At 46.6% G+C, this 21,003-nt stretch overlaps 2 protein-coding genes across 5 annotated transcripts in view; both read left to right on the top strand.

The window, feature by feature from the left end:
- POMT2 (protein O-mannosyltransferase 2) overlaps positions 1-21,003 on the top strand; it is a 44,531-nt gene that overhangs the window by 22,217 nt on the left and 1,311 nt on the right. The window contains exons 8-22 of one of the 4 annotated variants that reach the window (XR_008513366.2): positions 127-209; positions 2,634-2,743; positions 7,558-7,624; positions 10,113-10,182; positions 11,639-11,677; positions 12,083-12,161; positions 13,262-13,413; positions 13,853-13,944; positions 15,020-15,096; positions 18,895-18,966; positions 19,276-19,335; positions 19,428-19,533; positions 19,749-19,798; positions 20,463-20,603; positions 20,795-20,909. Coding sequence is in view for 2 of the 4 variants with exons in the window: in XM_054530894.2 (XP_054386869.2) it covers positions 127-209; positions 2,634-2,743; positions 7,558-7,624; positions 10,113-10,182; positions 11,639-11,677; positions 12,083-12,161; positions 13,262-13,413; positions 13,853-13,944; positions 15,020-15,096; positions 18,895-18,966; positions 19,276-19,335; positions 19,428-19,533; positions 20,463-20,603; positions 20,795-20,909 (1,263 nt within the window). In the remaining 2 variants the exon portion in view is untranslated. Of the gene's footprint in view, positions 1-126; positions 210-2,633; positions 2,744-7,557; positions 7,625-10,112; positions 10,183-11,638; positions 11,678-12,082; positions 12,162-13,261; positions 13,414-13,852; positions 13,945-15,019; positions 15,097-18,894; positions 18,967-19,275; positions 19,336-19,427; positions 19,799-20,462; positions 20,604-20,794; positions 20,910-21,003 lie in introns of those variants that run through there. The other 3 variants (XM_054530894.2, XM_009249334.4, XR_008513367.2) reach the window with 3 other exon arrangements.
- On the top strand, positions 16,373-16,847 carry LOC129049944 (small ribosomal subunit protein eS26). The gene has a single exon (XM_054530908.2). It carries the CDS (start codon positions 16,409-16,411, stop codon positions 16,754-16,756), a length of 348 nt encoding a protein of 115 aa, XP_054386883.2. The 5' UTR covers positions 16,373-16,408; the 3' UTR covers positions 16,757-16,847.

The raw sequence follows: 21,003 nt of genomic DNA, 5'->3' as shown, positions 1-21,003 counted from the left end.
ACCTCTGTCCCATGATCTGATTCTACTTCCCTTCAACTATCTGAGCAGAGCTCTTCCTAGCGCTCCTGGGAAGTCACATTTTCACTCGTTTAACTTGACTCTCTTCTGCTCTTCCGCTCCCCACAGTGGCCCTGGTGACGGTTTCTTCAGTTCTGCCTTCCAGGCCCGGCTGTCAGGGAACAACCTGCACAATGCTTCCATCCCTGAACGTGAGTGTCTCTGGGCCTTTACAAAGGTAGAAGGCAGAGGGGCGTCCTGGGAGTTGAATTGGAAAAGACAAATATGATGGCTTTGGGTTATTTTAGCCTGTGATGGCACGGGGGGAGAAAGACCCAGATAGATCTGGTAAAAATACTCGAGAGTGAATCAGGACAGAGGAGAGGAAGACATCCTGAGCAGCAAGCTCTCCGACCCTAAAGAATGACTTCTTGGTGGCTCTCCAAGCCAGCTCTGTGGGAAGGCCACTCAGAGAGAATATGGTGACAGCACCAGGCCCTTTAGAACCAGTTGTCGGTTTCCCACACCACTTTCTGAGTGTCGCATCCATTCATCTATGACAGATGGTAGCGGAGCGCGTGCTTACCCTCCAGAGATGGAGCCTGGTGTAGAGGAGCTCCACACGGTGTGGCCGGAGGCATTAAGTACATAAAGAGGGAGCACAGCTCTGGGGATTGACCAGCCTGAAGGAGCATGGCTGCTAGGCGGTTAAGGGCATCAGAGGTTTGTGATGTGGGTTGCCTTGAAGTCAGGCCCTGGAAGGATGTGTGGCTTTCAACAGATAGAGGAGAGGGCATCTCAGGCAGGAGGGATGACATGATCAAAGCTGAGGACAGAGTAAAACTCAAGGCACAGGTTATATGCAGAAAACTACTGGAAGATAAATGTGAAAAGTTAGGTTGGGCCCAGACTATGAGGGTTTGAGGTGTCTGGATAAGGTATTTGACTTCCTCAAACAGGCCATGGTGAGACCTAGTGGAGGTCTTTGAGCAGCCAGGAGGCCAGGAAGGCTGTGCTATAGGGAGATGACATGGGTGGGAGAGTCGAGGCTGGCTGGGGAGGGGACAGGATTGTAGGCAAGAGAAGCCCTCTGGGAAGCTATTGCAGGAACCTGAGCTGGGTATGGTGGGGCAGCCACAGGGTAAGGCAGATGGGCATATACAAGGGAGATCTGGACACAGCAAGAGAGGAAGAAAGATGTCACTGAGGACTTGAGTGCAGGTGATTGCTTCCTGGAGGCAGAGACTGCATCTTACTCATTTTAGTCTTTCCAGGACTTTGCACAGTGCCTAAAATACAGCGGACTCTCCCAGACTGTGAAGAATGAGAAATAGGGAAGCAGGAGAAGAAGTTGGGTTGGAAGGGCAGATACTGAATTCCACGCTAGAGGGGTTGATAGTGAGCTGCTTGGGGAAATTGTTGCCGTGGGGCCAGTGGGATTTGGGGCTGATGCTTTCAAAGGAGGAATCAGACAAGTAAAATGGTAATTGATGCTGTGGCAGTAGCTGTGATTTGTAAGGAAACTGTAGAAAGAGGAAAAGAATAGGGCTGAGGTCAGATCACTGGGGAATGCAAGAGGAGGAGGAATTAGGAGAGGAGACTGCGGAGGAGCAGCCCTTGAGAGAGTGTGCGGTCGAGAAGCGGGAACAGAGAGCATTTCAAGAAATGAAGGTGGTCAGCCATGTGCAGGGCTGCCGAGGTTGGCCTGCCTGAGAACTCAGAAGAACACAGCTGTGGAGTTTAGCAAATTCCTGCTCATTATTTAAAGGCCTAGCTCAGCTGTCATCTCTTCGATCAAGTCGCCCTCTCTTTAATCCTTGGAAGAGAATTTGTCCTGTTTCGAGTTCCCACCACTCCCACCGTGTCACACATTGTCACGCCTTTGTGGGGCACTTGCCCACTGTCCTATACTTGTCAGTGTGTGAAGCCATCTTCCTTGTAGACAGGGCTCTTCCAGGGCCACAGGCAAGACTCCTCCACCTTTGGATCCAGTGTGTAATTCTTCTGGTCCACTGAATGAACAAAGAAAAACAGGAGCAAGTCATTCCAGCGGATTGGAAGAGGGACAGTATTAAGGAAAAGAGGCTTCTCAATAACCTCAGGGCCTATAGGAGGAGGGGGATGCTCTTGGGAAGTGGTTTTCTGTGTTTTTTGTTTTTTAATTCAGAGTAAAACAAAACACCATTGAACAGTTACTTCATATGGTACTAGATTCAAAAGGCACGAAAGGATATAGAGTGAAAAAAACGGTTTGTCAAAATGCTGTATTTTGGAGAACATTCCAGGCGAAGACAGAAGATGCTTCTTCCTTCTTTATTCCATTGAATCCATGTGGAGACCTTGAAAAGGACAAGTTGTTTTTCATCTTTTGCTGTTACACATAGTGTTTTGATAATGACAGTGTTAACACCAGCTTCTTCCAAAGCCCTCAGGAGGGAGGGGAGTAAGTGGGCCCTGTGGTGAACTCTGTCTTGAGTTGGCTCCGTGGGAGTGAGAAGGCAGCTGGGCTTCAGTCCGAGGCCCAGGGGAGTCTCGCAGAGGATTAGTGAGCCCTGTGGCTTCCGAGGCTTCTCGCAGGTAGGGACAGCCTCTAGCACTGTGCCAGCTCACCCCTCTGCTGTCTCTCTTCCTCCCAGACCTGGCCTACGGCTCTGTGATCACTGTGAAGAACCTCCGGATGGCCATCGGCTATCTGCACTCCCACAGGCACCTCTACCCCGAGGGCATTGGTGCCCGTCAGCAGCAGGTCAGTGAGCCTTTTGTGCACTTGTACGACCCAACGCTGTTCACCGTGACAGTTCACTCTCTTGCCTCCTGTCGTTTGCTCATCCTGTTCCCCCTGCTTGAAACATTCTTCCTAGCCCTGCACCCTTCTCTTTTCTCTGGCTAACCCCAGCTTCTCTAGGCATCAGCATAGGTGTTCTTCAGTGACAACCGTGTCCCACCTCTCCATGGTACTGGATGGGGTGCCCCTCTGATGAGAGGCTTGGTGGCACCTTCCACATGCCTATGTGGTAAACCTTCTCATATTGAACTGTGCGTGCTTACTTCCCGCCGTCTCTTTGGTACTTGATTGCTAGCTCCTGGAAGGCTCAGTTGCCTAGCACGGTGCCTGCTATGGGATGGGTGATGAGTAAAGTGTGGTATTTATGAACACAGACCTGGGAACCAGACTAGATGATCTGGGTGTGAAGCCTGCTTTCATATAGAGTGTCACTTTGGACAAGTTCATCTTCTTGTGCTTCAGTATCCTCTTCTTTTTTTTTTTTTTTTTGAGACGGAGTCTTGCTCTGTCGCCCAGGCTGGAGTGCAGTGGCATGATCTCGGCTCACTGCAGACTCCGCCTCCCAGGTTCATGCCATTCTCCTGCCTCAGCCTCCCGAGTAGCTGTGACTACAGGCACCCGCCACCACGCCCGGCTAATTTTTTGTATTTTTAGTAGAGACGGGGTTTCACCGTGTTAGCCAGGATGGTCTCGATCTCCTGACCTCGTGATCCACCCACCTTGGCCTCCCAAAGTGCTGGGATTACAGGCTTGAGCCACCGCGCCCAGCCTGTATCCTCTTCTTTAAGTTGGGGAAAATGAGTAGTACTCTCGCCATCAAAGGGCAGTTGTGAGGGTTAAATGAGATAACAATGTGAAGTGCTTATGAAAGATTAGCCATGTGAGTATCATCTGAATGAGTGAATGACGCTGTGTCCATGCTAAAGAGTGTTCGTGTGGCTGCAGTGGATGGTGCCTGAGAGGGAGAAGCAGGATGCTGAAGAGGTTGGTGGGGCCGTATTGGGGAGAGGCCTGTGTTACAGTAGATTTGACTTTGCTCCATAGACATTAGGGAGGCAATCAAAATTATTATGATTATGATTAGATCTCTAGTTTAGAAAGGTAACTTTAGTGGAAATGTGATAGCTCACAAGGAACCAGTTTGGAGGCAATAATTATGACAAAGGACAGTGAACAGAGGCAAAAAGCATGGAATCTTGACTTTGCAAAGATTTGTTCTTTGCAAAAAGTTGTGTCTCTCCAAATGCTTTATTTTTATTACCCTTTTGGTTGCTAGAAAGTGACTCTGTGTGTATTAGTGCAATTTCATGCTGCTGATAAAGACATACGTGAGACTGGGCAATTTACAAAAGAAAGAGGTTTAATTGGACTTACAGTTCCACATGGCTGGGGAGGCCTCACAACCCTGGTGGAAGGCAAGGAGGAGCAAGTCACATCTTATGTGGATGGCGGCCGGCAAAGAGAAAGCTTGTGCAGAGAAAATCCCGTTTTAAAAACGGTTTTAAAAACCATTAGATCTCTGGCCAGGTGCGGTGGCTTACGCCGAGGTGGGCGGCGGATCACTTTAGGTCAGGAGTTTGAGACCAGCCTGGCCAACATGGTGAAACCCCATCTCTACTAAAAATACAAAAAAATTACTTGGGCTTGATGGCATGTGCCAGTAATCCCAGCTACTCAGGAGACTGAGGCAGGAGAATCACTTGAACCGGGGAGGTGGAGGTTGCAGTGAGCTGAGATTGTGCCACTGCACTCCAGCCCAGGCAAAAGAGTGAGACTCCATCTCAAAAAAAAATAAAAAAAAAACCCATCAGATCTCGTGAGACCCGTTCACTATCACGAGAACAGCATGGGAAAGACCCGGCCTCGTGATTCAATCATCTCCCACCGGGTCCCTCCCACAACACGTGGGTATTAGGGGAGCCACAAGATGAGAATTGGGTGGGGACATAGAGCCAAACCATATTACAGGGTATTGGATTTTAGTGTCAGTTTCTTATCCTTAATTCTCCATTCATGTCTGGCCCAGTGGTTTTCAGCCCTGGCTGCACTTAGAATCAACGGAGAGATTTCTTAAAATTCTGATGCCTGGACTCCACTGCAGAGATTATGATTTAATTGATCTGGGATGAGGCCCATGCGTTATGCGTTTTTGGTTTGGTTTTAGGCTGTCCAGATTATTCTAAGTCATGTACACCCAGGGCAGAGACAACTAGCTGTTCTGTGTTCTCATGTGGTGATAAATTGCTGCAAGTGTCATGTAGAAGACACTACAGTTACAGATGTGGTGACCAGAACATCTACACTGTGCAAAGGGAGAGAAAGGCCAAACTCTGAAAGACTCTGTTAAGCTAGTGTTATGTACTTAGAGCCCATGTGTGGAGGTGTGAAACGTGATGGTGGTATAGGGAAAGTGCATTGGGCCAAGGGACGAAAGTGTCTGGCTTTGTCATTGACCAGATCACTTAGCCTTTCATCCTGTTTCCTTATCTGTAAATTGAGGGGATTGGACTAAATAATCTCCAGTGGCCCTTCCTGCCATGCAGTTTGATGTCTTGTTAACATGTCTAGGTCTCTATTTTAGAATGTTTTAAAGCATAGCATTTATAAAATTGGAAAATATAGAAAAGTATAAAAAAGAAAACAAAAGCTACATGTAATCCCAGAAGATTAAGTGTTTATCTGAATGTTTTAATGTACAACATTCTGCTATAATTGGATACTTGTGTTCTTAGGAAATCTCATGGTATAAAAATCTCCACTGTCAAAACAAACATTTCAGTGGGAAAAGGGACCATGGACTGTACTCATGATAAATAAATAATTTTTCTTGTAGGAATTTTAATCATAATTGCTCTTGTAAAACAGATGCACAAAGACCGCTCTCCTACCACACATCTACACAGAGTACACACATGAGCATCATAGAACCTTAACTTCCTTGAGCAAATCCAGGCTGGATGGATAATATTGAGCTTTTTCTCAGGAATGTAGACTTCATTTTAATTTCTTTATGAGCACCAAAACTTTTTAGCTTCTTGTATATTCTTAATACCATTATCTCTAATTTTTTTTTCCTGAGGAACAAAGCAAATACCACTCAAAAGAAGCAGCCATAATGCAAGCAAAATAATTTTTCCCCTAAATGCTAATTCTAAATCTCTTTGTAAGTACAGTGATGCATCAGGGGGATATCTTCTGAGAAACAGGTCATTAGGTGATTTGATCGTTGGGTGAACATCATAGTATGTACTTAGACAAACCTAGGTGGTCCAGCCTACCACACACCTAAGCTACATGGTATAGCTGATTACTCCTAGACTACAAACCTATATAGCATGTTACTGTACTGAATATTGCAGGCAGTTGGAACACAGTGGAACACAATGGTAAGTATTTGTATTAACTTAAACACATCTAAACATGGAAATGGTATAGTAAAAATATGGTATTATAATCTTATGGGACAACTATCATATATGCAGTTTGTTGTTGACCAAAATGTCTTTATGTGGCATATGACTATAAATTGGTCATATTTTATCCAATTGGGGTTATAAAAACTCATTTGTAAGAGTTCTCTACTTGTCTACATAATTGGCATAATTGGATGTATATAGTCTCTATCCTGGAAGCATTTATTTAGCGGCCCTGGTTTGAATTCTGTCTCCCCAACTCATAAGCTGTGTGACCTTGAGCAAATTACTTAACTTCAGTTTCCTTGTAAGTAATGTGGGGATAACCATAGTACCTACGGCATAGAGCTGTAATAATGGTTAAATGAGATGAGACTTGCCCAATGCTTAGAACAGTGCCTGGTAATAAATGGTAGCCATTTTCAGCATCAGCATTTCATGAGCCTTTTCCCATGTTGCTAAAAAAAATGCTCTGAAACATTTTTTATGGTTGTATAATATTCTATCCCAGGACATACTATCATGTTAACTATTTTTCTATTACTAGACAGTCATACTGTTTCCAGATTTTTTGTATAAAATGTGAGTTAAATTCTAGGACAGGATATCTGTGGAGCTTTTTAGTTTCATTTGGCCACATTATAGAAAATATAATAGCATGAATTTTTCAATTAGGAAGTTTGAGGCATGATCTTAATTACCTTTTTTTTTTCCAAGATGGAGTCTTGCTCTGTTGCCCAGGCTGTAGTGCAGTGGCGCGATCTCAGCTCAGTGCAACCTCTGCCTCCTAGGTTCAAGCGATTCTCCTGCCTTAGCCTCCCGAGTAGTTGGGATTACAGGCGCGTACCATGCCCAGCTAATTTTTGTATTTTTAGTAAAGACGGGGTTTCACCATGTTGGCCAGGCTGATCTCAAACTCCTGACCTCAGGTGATCCGCCCACCCTGGCTTCCCAAAGTGCTGGGATTACAGGCATGAGCCACCACACCCAGCCTGAATTACTTTGAAAATGCACTTAAATCCTCATTCTGTTTTTGTGCTGGAGTTGGTTATATAAGGCCTCATGGTTCCTCCCTCTAGAAGGCTGGATAGAACTTTTAGGACAAGATGCAGAAAGATACAAAGAGACAAAAAGGCTCTTGTGGACAAAGCCTCTAAATGCAGAAGAAAGGAGAGAATCTCACTCACTAGTGCTACATATGAGCCCCATTGGGAAACATGGCCCCTCAGGTTGGTGGCTGGGGATTCTGAAATTGGCTTAAGCAATATTGGTTTGAGGTTGATTGTCCTTGGCCAGCTGTACTGATAGTGATGGTATTCTCCCTCCTGCCTCCTCTTCCCTCCGCCCCCACCCGCCACCCAGGTCACCACCTATTTGCACAAGGACTACAACAACCTGTGGATTATCAAGAAACATAACACAAACTCAGGTAATGTGGTCAGAGACTGATGCTTCTTGTGCTGTTACTCCCTCTGAGCCCTCCTTAAGATTTCTCATGCCTGCAAAAGAATGATCCTGAGATGGGCTTTGCTGAGCATCTTTGACACCTTTACTTATCTCAATTATCCTTTCAATTATTATTTATTAAGCACCTACTGTGTTCCAAGCACTGTTGTTGGCATAGGGGATAAGCATTGAGCAAAACAGGTAAGAACTTGCTCTTAGAGCTGTCATTTTGAAGACAGATAGCAGAGCCCAGATTTAATCCAAGTAGAGGTTACTTGAGCATGCCACTGGGGGCTGGTGAGTGGCCCCAGCTGAGGGCACCTGGCTGCTGCTCTCATTTCTGACATAGAGCACACCAAACATTGCACACTGTAGCATGTGGTACGGCTCAAGTTGTCTTGATAAGATAGAATCCTGCCCACTGCTCAGCCCTGGCCTGAGTCAGTCAGTTGATCTGAGGGGCTACTACTCCTGTGACTGGAATTTGTCTAGGCTAATTCCTGAGATGTGACTCGATGCCTGCTGATCCGCTCCTAACTGGCCTGGGTGAAGTCGCTCTGAAGCACACCTATCAGGCTCTCAGGGCTTTATGACAAGAGCAAGAGCTAGAGCCAGATCTTCCTTTCTTTGGTCAGACAGCTAGCTACCTGCAGGCTGTGCCTCTGGTGCAGCTAAGAGAACAGAGGGCATCTTCCACTCACCTTCCGAGCCTGTCATCTCTGCTGACGGTCCTGTGCTACAGGTATCTCTGTGACTCCTCAGCAAATCCCACCTGGCTTAGCCTGTCCCAGCTCAGCTGCTCCTGGGCCTTTGTAGAGAAATGGGCAGCTGCTCACCTAAATCCACCTCCTCTTATTGCCGTGTAGGCCAGAAACGCGGCGTATACAACCACTTTCTGCATTCTGCTCCTTAGTAGGACAAATTACGACACCATTGGGCAGAGTCTGTTTCTATACCTTTATAATGGATATTGATTGATTCAGCAGGCCAAATGTGAGTGTTCTATCACAGTGAGGAGTTACAAGGGAAGACCAGTTTTACTTCCGTCGTGTGGTCATGAAGCAAGTCTTTGAACATTCCTAGTCTGTTATTCCATTGTGACTTCTGAGTTAAGATGGTTGCATTTCATCGAAGTGATTAAGGATTTTGTGGGAGCTTTATAGACTAGCTAGGGTCTTTGTGTTCTTGAAGGCTATAAATGCCCCTCCCCACCAAATGCATATGAAATAAAACCTCCCTCCCTATTGACTTATTTGATTTGTCATCTTGCTAATTAATGCTTTTAAGAGACCCTAACAGGCAGCATGGAAATGGGCGTCTCGTAGTGGAGTTCTCTGATTCCCTCGAGAGCCAGTGATTTGCACTGGCAAATTTATCCTTCCTGACCTTGATCAATTTATAGTGTGTTGGTATCTCACTGTTTGGGACAGAAATTTGCAAGGATCCATTCTGTGTTGCTATGATTACTGCCGCCTCCTTTTCCATGTCATCACCTTTCTAGATCCTGATTAGTCTTGACTTTTGAGATGATACAGAAGTAGTCCTTTAATCATTTCATCATTCTTCACCTCACATTTAGCAAGTTTATTGCCAGAGACAAGATACTCGCTGGCAAGATTGTCAGGGCAAAGATTGATTTTGAGGAGAGTTGGGCAAATGGTCATTTGTATGGAATTACTTTTTAGAAGGCTGTTATTACTACTAAAGTCTTACTATTTAGCTTCCCAGCTTAAGCTCCAGTGGGGGCTGCAGTGCCTATTGGGTAAAGGCCACATTCCAGCCTGAAATATGCAGTCTGGCCACACTTGTTCATAGCCTCATCTGTTCCCACTCTCCCCCACCCCACCCACCCTTACAGTATGAAACCCATTTGCTATTCATCGAAGGAGTTTTTCTTCTTCTTTTTTTTTTGGAGACAGAGTCTTGCTCTGTCACCCAGGCTGGAATGCAGTGGCGCAATCTCGGCTCACTGCAACCTCCGCCTCCCAGGTTCAAGTGATTCTCCTGCCTCAGCCTCTCGAGTAGCTGGGACTACAGGCGTGCACCACCATGCCTGGCTATTTTTTGTATTTTTAGTAGAGATGGGGTTTCACCATGTTGGCCAGGCTTGTCTCGAATTCCTGGCCTCAGGTGTTCTGCCCACCTCAGTCTCCCAAAGGGCTAGGATTACAGGCGTGAGCCACGGTACCCGGCCAGAAGTTTTCTTCTTTCACACTTCTAGTGCCTTTCCCCTGCTTGTTCACCTGACAAAATTCTCCCTTTCCTTTAAGAGTCTTTTCAAGCATTATCTCTGGGACACCCTTCTCTAATCCCCTGAGGCAATTTAGGGGTCCTTCCTCTTTGGTCTCAGAGTACCTGGTTAGTACCTCTAGCAGATACCACATGGTACTGTAAACGTTTACCAGTAGGCCCTTGATTAATACTAGCCTGGTGAGTGATTTTGGATATCAATGCTTGTTTCTTTTTGGCAGATCCCCTAGACCCTTCCTTCCCAGTGGAGTTTGTAAGACATGGAGACATTATTCGACTAGAACACAAAGAGTAAGTCAATTTGCAGTTTGGATAAATAAGTGGTATGGGCACCAAGGGGAGGGAGTTATTTTAAGAAGTAAACAGAAGTTAGATTTTGATGAGGCTCTGGTCAATGGAGCAAGGCTGCAGTGCGAGAATGGGAGAAGCATTTTATGAAGGTGATGAAATTGCAGGCCAGCCTTTGCCTGCCTTCTGGGGACCTTTCAGTTTTCCATTTCCTAGAGGAAAATTTGAGTTGCCGAAAGCTGCTGCTGCTTTTTTTTTTGAGACAGAGTCTCACTATGTTACCCAGGCTGGCCTCAGAGTCCTGGGCTTAAGTGATCCTCCCGCTTCAGCCTCCCAAATGGTTGCTATTACAGGCATGAGCCATCACACCCGGCTCCCAAAGCTGCTTCTTAAGTGGCTGCCTTTAGAAAGACGTAGGAGTCTGTTTCTGAGAATATGGCAAGCTAGCTTATTTAACCAGTGTTCTCACTGAAAATGACTAAAAATGCTGGAATAATATAAAGACTTCTTAAGAGCATAAAAAGGCTGACAAGATATTAAAGAGTTACCAGGCCAGAGCCTAAGTGAAATGAGGAATCCAGAGAAATAAGTGAGACACTGAAGCCACTTTTGCTTTGATCCCACAATATTGACTTTTGGCTGCCTCTTGAGAGAAGAGGTTTTAAAGTCAAATCTAGGCTCACCCAAAGTGGTAAATTTATTAAGTTATCCTTCCCCATATTTGGAACCCCCAAAGGCTTGGGGTAAGGGTAAATCTGCCCTATCCACTTATGCCCAGGTCCACTTTAGGACCCAGCTAAGTGTTGGGGGTTGGGTGGTGAACTGCCCTTAGTTCCTGAGAAGTTGGAACGACCATTTGATCCTCACATGAACTTGGAGCTCAAATTCATGTCACCTGGGTCATCTCAGAATCTCCAAGTCATGAATTTAAATGAACATGATCCTGGATTGGTCATGTCTCCTAGGTGCATGGCTAAAAGCAAATGTAAGCCCTCTTTGGGGAAAGACGTTGTCATTCGTTCCCATAGTTTTTTAGTGACAATAGTACACACCCAAAAGTAACAAAGCACACAAGGAAATAGGGCACTGTGTGCAAGAACAAGCTGAAACGACAGACAGCGGGAGCAGCCCCGTAAACATTTCATAGACTGGAATTATCGGATACAAATTTTTAAAAATCAGGGGGGTGTGTGTGTATATATATAGAGAGAGAGAAACAGAGAGAGAAGCAATTAGCTGTGGTTTTTTTTTTGAGTCAGCTGGATTTTCAATACTTAAAATTTTTATTTTATTAAATAAATTTCATTTGTCATTAATAAAAATTTATTGTAATTAAATTTTACTTTTGGAAATTTTCAGAAATTTTATAATGAACATTTATTATTTGTTCCAGATAAAAGTGAGAGTTGTTATATAAAACTAAATAAAAGCTAAATTAAACCCCTCTCATCCTCCACAGATGTCCAGTTAAAAAAATCTGGCGATGGGAGCAGAAAGAGTAAGTGGCAGTGAGGAGGTTACCTAGCTCAGGCCATGCAGATTAGAAGTTTTAATTTTTCCTCAAACGTGCCTCCTAAGTCAGGCAAGCTAAGTGCTTCAAAGCTACTAAATGTGTGAAAGTCACCCCCCACCTCCCTTCCAGCACCTAAAGTTAGCCCCTTTCTTGGCATGCCGTCTAGTGCTCCTACCATCTGTCTCTCCTGGTTTGGGCTCATCTCTTCTCCAGTTCTCAGGATATTTCTTGTAAGTAAATAGGAAACCAGCTCCTGATATGTTGGATTTAATAGTTCAGATTCTAATTTTTCTTATCCTGACAGTTGACTCTGAACATCCTTGGTAAAAGAAGACATGTTGCCCATCATCTTTCTATAGGATAATGACACTTCTCTTTTCTAACTTCTAGAACTTCCCGGAACTTGCACAGTCACTATCATGAGGCCCCCCTGACCCGGAAGCACTATCAGGTCACCGGCTATGGCATAGTAAGTAAGCAACGGGGGTGTGAGCAGGATGTAAAAGTTACGGGCCTTGGCTCAGGGCTGTGTGGTGGGATATCTCCTCCCCAGAATTCTGGAATGTTCCTGAGGATAAGAGGCTGCATAGGGACTCTCTTAACATTTGGGCACTTTTTGGCTAGGCCTGCTGTGGGAAAAGCAGCCTATGAAGTCTGTTTGTCTCCATCTCCTCACATAGTAACCATGCAATTTACATGCTCTGATACTTAATAAATGTCAAATATGAATACTATTTGGATCTCTTTTAAAATCACATTGGACATAGAAGCCAAGGACCCACAATATGGCCCCAGATGAACATGTATGTTTATCTTTTGCCAGATCACAAATTCTCATTAGCTTTATTTTTAAGTATCATTTCCCTGTTCTGCAGAGGGATATTATCCATAGCTTTTGTATTTTACTACCTCAAGGAGATGCAGCTAATAGAATAAAGGCTCTATGAGTACTTATGGCTTTGGGAGTAACTGAAGACAAAAACTGCTAGTGGAAAACTGTATACAGATTCTGGCCTTCAGGTGGATTTCCCAGCCCTCTTTCTGTTTGCTCATCCCACATTGTGCTAGGTCAAGACTGTGAACATTCTCCTCTTCTTTGTAGGCATCTTCTGAGAAGAATTAGACATACACGTCTTAATTTCCAAAGTGCAATAGCCAGGCCAGACCTTTCTGGCTTAGATGAGTGAATACCTAGATAGCCAAGGTAATGGATGCAAATGGCCCAGATCTGTTTCTGTTGGCTCAGAGTGATGTCTTGAGTTTGGTTGAAGGGCAAAGACATCTATTTAGAACTTGAACTCTAGTTCTATGAAGTTGGACTCCTGGACTTCTGGTTCCAGGAGTCATACTACTGTTTTTTGGTTGTAATAGTGAGTTTTGGGTCAATGTCAATCACCTGGGATATTTCTTTGGCCTTCTTGTAACCTTGCCCATCTCTATCATTGAGCCCAATTTGGTCTTTGACCTTCATAACATGGTGGCATCTGAAGGTGGCCATTTCCCTTTCTGACACGTTTTCTCTAAAGTCCCCTCACTTTCTTTGTATTTTTTTCTTGGCTTTTATGGCAGAATGGAACAGGGGACTCAAATGATTTCTGGCGGATTGAGGTCGTAAACAGAAAATTTGGAAACCGGATCAAAGTGCTGAGAAGTCGAATTCGCTTCATCCATTTGGTCACAGGTTGTGTCCTGGGCTCCTCAGGAAAGGTTCTGCCCAAGTGGTAAGTCTCTAGGGTTTTGCTCTCCCAATCGAGGGTCCTGATTTTCCTTTCACTCTGCAAGGAGTATGCCAGAAGCTTTTGTTTTCCTGTGTTCGCCTCCTGTCTGCTTGTTCTTAGTGGCAGATGGAGGGAGAGTAGATATCAGATGTATTATGGAGCACAGAACTCTGGGGGAGCTTCGGTGTTTTATGTGTTCTGATAGTTCAACATTTTCACATCTGGCTGGTGCTAATAACTCTCTGGGTCTATGTCTTTTTCTAAGATGGGAAAACTGTATGCTAGACTATCCTAGGATAGTTGTCCAACATGGAACATGAAGAAATAATGGCCACCAGGTGGAAAAGAGAAGGAGCCTGTGGATTTAAGAGCAGAAGACAGTGTCGCTCTCTGGTGGATTTCAGGTCTTCTGAGAGACATCTGTGACTTCTGCTTTTCACAGGGGCTGGGAGCAGTTGGAAGTTACTTGCACCCCATACCTGAAAGAAACCCTCAACTCCATCTGGAATGTGGAGGACCATATCAATCCCAAGTGTGAGTGAGGTCACTTTCTGGGCTGGCTCTGGAGGGAAACATTTATAGGAAACCCTTACCTTAGAAAAGTAAGCGTTTGTAGACTCTGCTATCCCTTCAACTTGCTGCTGTTTGTTCCTTGTTAACACTCTTTTTCTATGAGTTGTCTGTACCTACATAGCATACTCCTTTTCCTTCTCATCCACTCCCTCCGTAAACTCCTCTCCCTAAAGTGGCCAGTGGCCATCTGCAGATCCATCTGTCTCGTCTTCCTCTGGGCTCCTCTCTCCCCTGCACCATGGGCACCTCCCCAGCCTCCAGGCTTGGAGCAAGCTGCTACTTTCCCTTTATGCCTCAGTGTAGAGTCGCTCCCCCGCCCCCCACATATCCAGCCACTGCTTTTATAGAAAGTGACTACCACAGCCCTGATCTGTGCCCCACATCTCTACACCCAAGCTCCAATTTGATATTTCCACTGCATTGTCAGCTTCAACTCCATAAGTATTTGGATTCATCATCTGTTTTCCTAAACTACCCACCTCAAGCTTATGTGTGCCTTCATTTTGTTCTTCTTCCCACCTAATCTAGCCAAACCCACTAATCAACTAATTCAACAACTCTTTATCAAGTATGCCAGGAACCACGTGGGGCCCTGTGGACATATTGGTGAGGAGACAGACTTGGTCCCCGTCCCGACAGCAGCTGCTCCAGGCGTCCAGAATGATTCATTCCTCATTCCCAGGCCCTTCAAAGAGCCACAATGACTCGGGGGCTGTGCAGCTGTCCCTTATGCCTAATAGGAGAGCAGCATTTGAGCCAGTACCACAGTGAAAAGCAATGGTGCTGGGAGCTGTTGGAGCACCAAGCAGGTGAAACCTCATTGTCTGTTTCCTTTGCATTTCTCAGAATGCCTGATGAGTTCTTCATACAGCTAAGTAAATGATCAAGAATTGGGCCAAGGTTTCTTCTTTCTCCTCAACAGTTGTCAACTTGTCAGCAAGGCTGCACTTGGATTCTGGTGGGAATGTGGACACCATGGACAGACTGAGGAAAGAATGTATGACAAAGGCTTTTCTCCTGCCTTTTTTTCCCCTAGTGCCAAACATCAGCTTGGATGTGCTGCAGCCCAGTTTTCCGGAGATGTTGCTGGAATCCCACATGGTCATGATCCGGGTATGTGTCCCCTTCTCATTTCATGGCGTCTCTAAGAGCTTTTGGGCAGCCATGAATTTGGATCACAAGTCAATGCCATGCTACAGATCCATTCCCCATTGTGGAGGAATTTGAAAGCGTCTTTACTACAGTTTTCCATGATCCTCAAAGGCATTTTCCTCACCACAGAATGAGCATGGTGGTGATGATGGTGATACCAGTGAATGCTTGTACAGCTTATGTGCCAGGCACTACGCTAAGCACTATACTCATCTGATACTTATTACAATCATGTGGAGGTTGCCATCATTCCCAGTTACAGGAGAGGGAACTGAAGTACAGAGAGGTCAGGGAACTTGCCCAGGGTCACACAGCTAAGTATAAGAGGTAGATCCAGCCCTCAGAGCCAGGCTGGTAGACTTTTAGAGTTACTGCTAGTTACCACTACACTCCTTCACCTCTAAGTGATTTGTAAATCTGTCCAAGTGGCAGAGCCCCTGAAAATCATAGTGCTCTTGGTTGCAGATCATGAGATACTGATAGTTCATTCCATCATATGAAATCAGGATCAGTTAGGATGGATAGCTAATTTGAGTGTGGTGTTTATATGCAGCATGAAATCCCAGCCACGAGCCCACTCATATTCCTGGACAGAAACTGCTTAGGCGGGACATGGTTGATTCTTTTTTAAGGTTTTCTAAGACATTGTTTGCACTCTCTATCATTAGTAGCTGACAGCAGTTGTAGCATCAAAGGTTTAAGAAAAATTCAGAGAAGAAGTCTTTAAATTGAGAAAATTCTACTCACTAGCTTAAATTTTCCCCTGCTGTAGTCCTGCTGTTTAGTGGAAGACCCCCTTATTCTGGCTTATGGAAAACCTGTGTTCTGCAGGAATAATGTTTACGAATCACTATCTCAAGCCAGCTATGTGATTATCACTCTACCCACAGCATTGCAGGGAGGTGTAGCACTTGTTATTTTTCCCCTGGTAAGCCATTGTCAAGTGGACTTCCCTGGAAGTGATTATGTAAGCAGTACTCAGTAAATATAGTTGACTTATTTCACCAGATTAAATTTTAAAAATTCAAATTTTGTCATTTTTGCACATTGGGAGGTGATGAGTTGACATTAAGCATCTCTGGGTCACTTCCTCTCTGACTGTCTGCTTGTAGCTGTCTCTGTGGCCTGATGACATAGCTCTTTTGAATGTGCCTGTCAGTCAGAATATCATTCTGGGCCTGGGTCAAATTTTAAGACTAAATCTAGGAGTTTCATTTGGTCTTTCATTATCTAAGAAGTAGAGTCGCTTTTTTCTCCGGTCCGTGCCTCCAAGATGACAAAGAAAAGAAGGAACAACGGTCGTGCCAAAAAGGGCCGCGGCCACGTGCAGCCTATTCGCTGCACTAACTGTGCCCAATGCGTGCCCAAGGACAAGGCCATTAAGAAATTCGTCATTCGAAACATAGTGGAGGCCGCAGCAGTCAGGGACATTTCTGAAGCGAGCGTCTTCGATGCCTATGTGCTTCCCAAGCTGTATGTGAAGCTACATTACTGTGTGAGTTGTGCAATTCACAGCAAAGTAGTCAGGAATCGATCTCGTGAAGCCCGCAAGGACCGAACACCCCCACCCCGATTTAGACCTGCGGGTGCTGCCCCACGTCCCCCACCAAAGCCTATGTAAGGAGCTGAGTTCTTAAAGACTGAAGACAGACTATTCTCTGGAGAAAAATAAAATGGAAATTGTACTTAAAAAAAAAAAAAAAAAAAAAGAAGTAGAGTCAGAGAAGAAAAGGGAAGTATGAGAGCTTTCTTATTCAGCTGACAAAGAGTCAGGGAGGGGAGAGAGATGAAAGCACTGAGTCCAGACTGTAGAAACTGCAGGGGCAGGGCTCTACCGCTGGCTGAGTAGTGGCCCAGGACCTGGAGGAGAACGCTGCCTTGCCTGGTGCAGTTACAGGAATGAGCCCATCCAGATTTCAGCCACAGAAAACAACTTACAAGTACATATGCCTGTGATGGTTGCAGATTTTTCTTTCCTCTTTTAGTTTAGCAACAGAGCAGGATTTCTTAGAGTTTAATGTAGTGAATAAGATTCCCTTGGCTTGGTACGGTTCTGGCTGGAGTCTTTGGGTTTGGGACCAAACTGTACAATTTGAAGGAATTGGTTTCCCTCAGCAACTGCTCCAGGGGTCCAGAATGATTCATTCCCCATTCCCAGGTCCTTCAAAGGGCCACAGTGACTCAGGGGCTGTGCAGCTGTCCCCTTTGTGTCTGATGCCCTGAATGCATTTTTGACCTTGGAGGCACAACCTCTCCACCATGCAGAGGCCTGTAAACTATTCCCAACCCCTTGATGAACTGGATTCATAAGGCACTGGGTGGCAGTCCACTGAACTTTCTGGATCTTTCTTAGGCTATACCAGTGGTTCTTAGTTGAGGGCGATTTTGCCTCTCAGGACTTTTGGCCACGTGTGGAGAAATTTTTGGCTGGGAAACTGAGGGGTTGAGGGTAGGAGTGTTACGGGCATTCAGTGAGTGGAGGCCAGGAATGCTAAACACTCTGCAATGCACGGGACAGTCCTCACAGCAAAGACTCATCCAGCTCGAAATGTCGGCAGTGCTGAGGTGGAGAAGCTCCGGCCTAAGTCATGGCAGCTGACTCCCCTTCTGGGGAAATGCCTTTTCAGTCTGTCCCAGTGATAAGGCTGACCCCAGTCCTAGTGGTTGATAGCCTGGACCCTGATCCTACTCCTTCCTGTTTTAGCAAAGACCTGGTTTGCCCTGTAGAGAAAGGTTAGCAGATGTTCTTGGCTGCTGGATTTTGGAGGCTGAGTCTGGGTCCTTCAAACCAAAGCATGCATTGGGGTTGATTTCTCTCCCAATAGATGAAATGTGTTCTTGGAGGGCAAAATACCTAATTTTTTATGTATAAAGCACAAGTAAGATGTACAGTATAAAGTACTAAAATGTCACGGAGGGTGTTTAGGGAGAAACTTGTCTACAAAGGCTCCTGGTAGAGGGGCAGTAGTGGAAAAAAAAGGTGGAGAAACACTAAGCTAAAGTAACCTCTTCCAAGTCTAGGCACACATGAGAGTTTCTGCTTTTCTGTTTGAAATTGGCCCCTGAAGGGAACAAATAAGTAAGCCTTATTATTTATTTATGTATGTATTTATTTTGAGGCTGAGTCTTGGTCTTTTTGCCTGTGGAGTGCAATGGTGTGATCTCGGCTCACTGCAACCTCCGCCTCTCGGGTTCAAGTGATTTCTCCTGCCTCAGCCTCCCGAGTGGCTGGGATTACAGGCACCCACCGCTACGCTCAGCTAATTTTTTGTATTTTTTAGTAAAGACGGAGTTTTACCATGTTGGCCAGGCTGGTCTCGACCTCCTGACCTCAGGTGATCCACCTGCCTTGGCCTCCCAAAGTGCTGGGGTTACAGGCATGAGCCACTGTGCCCGGCTGTAAGCCTCATTTTATATCCCCTCTCTCCCACCATTTTCACACCTTGTCCTTGGCTTGGCAGATGGGTATATATTTTGTGCCCATTGGAACAATTTCCTCATTCCTCTTTCCCTTCTTTTTGCCTAGTGTAGAAGGTTGGAATGGACCCCTTATGGGAAATGGAGGCTTGTCTGGGAGAAGTAAAGCAATTGTTGTAGGCAGGCAGACAGTGGCTGCCTGATTCTTCCCTGCAAGAGAAGGGAAGGAGAGAAGGTTCTGCTCGGTGCTTGGCCCTAATATCAGAAAAACCTGGGCCTCACATTTCTGTCAGCCCTCTAGACCTCTGTCTTGACTAGCTTTTCTTTGCTACCTTCATGCAGGGGAACAGTGGCCTCAAACCCAAGGACAATGAGTTCACGTCCAAACCCTGGCACTGGCCTATCAACTATCAGGTAGGATCCGAGGCTGGGGCTCCTCCCAGGAGATGGAGCCAAGAACCAGACCAGGGAGACCGGTGGAGGCGGGGGTGGGTATACTAGGGCGCCAGGGTGAGGAGCCTCCTGGGATGGGTTGGCCAGAGGCGGGGCTCTGTTTTCTGACCTAATTCTGACCGTGCTTCCCAGAGAGCTGGTGTAGAATTTGCATAGCGTGAGGTTCATGTCCAGGCTCCCTGTCTGTGGAAGGTGACCATCTTCCTCCCCCAATGGGTGTGGCCGAGGATGGCCTGGGCGTGGGTCAGCAGGGTGATCTCTATTCCACAGGGCCTACGCTTCTCAGGGGTCAATGACACAGATTTCCGAGTCTATCTGCTTGGCAACCCGGTGAGTGCCTAAACATTCCTGGCTCAGGCCCTGGAGCACTTGCCCGTGGAGAGCGGCTGCGTTCTCATCTGCCCATTCCCATTTCTGCACAGGTGGTTTGGTGGCTCAATCTGTTGAGCATCACCCTCTACCTCCTCTCAGGGAGCATCATTGCTGTAGCCATGCAGAGAGGGGCACGGCTGCCAGCGGAGGTTGCAGGTCAGGTCCTCCGGGCTCTCCCTCCCCTGACCTGGCGGCGGCAGGGCCGGCTGCCTGCTGATGGGCCATCCTTTGCGTTTACCACCGCACACCTTCCCTTATTCTTTGCTTTTGAAAGCTAACAACCCCCAAGTACCCAGTGCTGTGTTAAACACTTCACTTCCTCCCAACAACACTAGAGCGTTGGCTATTATGACCCCCATTTTATGGATTAGGAAACCAAGGAACCACGAGATTAAGAAACTTGCCCCAGGACATACAGCTAGTAAGTGATAGAGCTGAGGCTCCAACCCGTGCAGTCTGACTCCACAGCCCTCACTTTTAGCCCCATGCTGTGTACAGAGCTGCCCATCTTTTCTCTTCTGCCACCTCCTTGTTCCATGGCCCTGTCCTCTCATGGGCTAGAGAGGAGCCTCCAGGGTTATTGGGTTCCCATCCTAGTGCTGTTCTTGGTAACTTTGGCTGCCAGACTATGGGCCACAGCACCTGAGAGAGTCACACAGGCCCTTTTGCCTCTGCGGCTCTCTGTCTGAACAGTCATAGTCCCAGACACCGCCTCACTCCATCCTCACCTGTGACCTCACCTTAGCGCCTGTCTGCCACTGCAAAGATCTGTGTGGCAGCAAAGATGTGGGAGGTAGAAGTAGGGAGTGAAGCTGTCTGCAGGCGCAGAGGGGTTTCTTTAGAGGCTGGGCTGCCTCCTGCTGGTGCTTGGTGCACCTGCCATTGGTGCCCAGGCCTCAGTAGGCTGGGCCCTGACCAGAGCTCTCGAGCCCCAGCTGCTCGTCTCCAGTTTCTGTGGCATGGTTTGGGTTGGTCCAGTGAGTTGATGTGACATATTCAAGGTCACACAGGGGCAGAGCTGGACCAGAGCCTGGAATCTCTGCCCACTCCTTGTCTTCTAACTGGGCTGTGCTGCTTGGGCCCAGAGTTGTCCCAGGTCCTGCTGCGAGGAGGCGGCCAGGTCCTGCTCGGCTGGACACTCCATTACTTCCCGTTTTTCCTGATGGGCCGGGTCCTCTACTTCCACCACTACTTCCCAGCCATGCTCTTCTCAAGCATGTTGACAGGTCAGTGCCACCCACCTGGACTTGGGAGACAGTGCTGGGAGTGACTCTCTGCTCCTTGACGGGAGGCCACTGTGGGGCAGCAGTGCTGGGAGTGACGACTCTCTGCTCCTTGGCTTGGAGTGGCTCCTTCTTCTGCAGCCCAGAAGTCACCCCCTGCCTGGCTGACTCCAGGTTTCTCTCCTCTCCTCTAGGCATTCTGTGGGACACCCTCCTGCGGCTCTGTGCCTGGGGCTTGGCCTCGTGGCCCCTGGCCAGGGGCATACACGTGGCGGGAATCCTGAGCCTGCTCCTGGGAACCGCCTACAGGTGAGCATCCCTGCACCTCACATGCCCTCCCAGTGTGGGCTCAGCAGTGCCTCAGCCCTGATGCATTCGAGAATCCCCTGTGGTGCTTTTAACG

The sequence above is a fragment of the Pongo abelii genome, chromosome 15 (assembly GCF_028885655.2).
Source record: "Pongo abelii isolate AG06213 chromosome 15, NHGRI_mPonAbe1-v2.0_pri, whole genome shotgun sequence".
Classification (NCBI taxonomy): domain Eukaryota; kingdom Metazoa; phylum Chordata; class Mammalia; order Primates; family Hominidae; genus Pongo; species Pongo abelii.
Note: the sequence above shows the minus strand (reverse complement) of the source record. Positions and strands in the feature narration are given on the sequence as shown.

Bases quoted from the DNA above. Each gene is read 5' to 3' on its own strand.
- LOC129049944 (XM_054530908.2), top strand. From the start codon at position 16,409: ATGACAAAGAAAAGAAGGAACAACGGTCGTGCCAAAAAGGGCCGCGGC.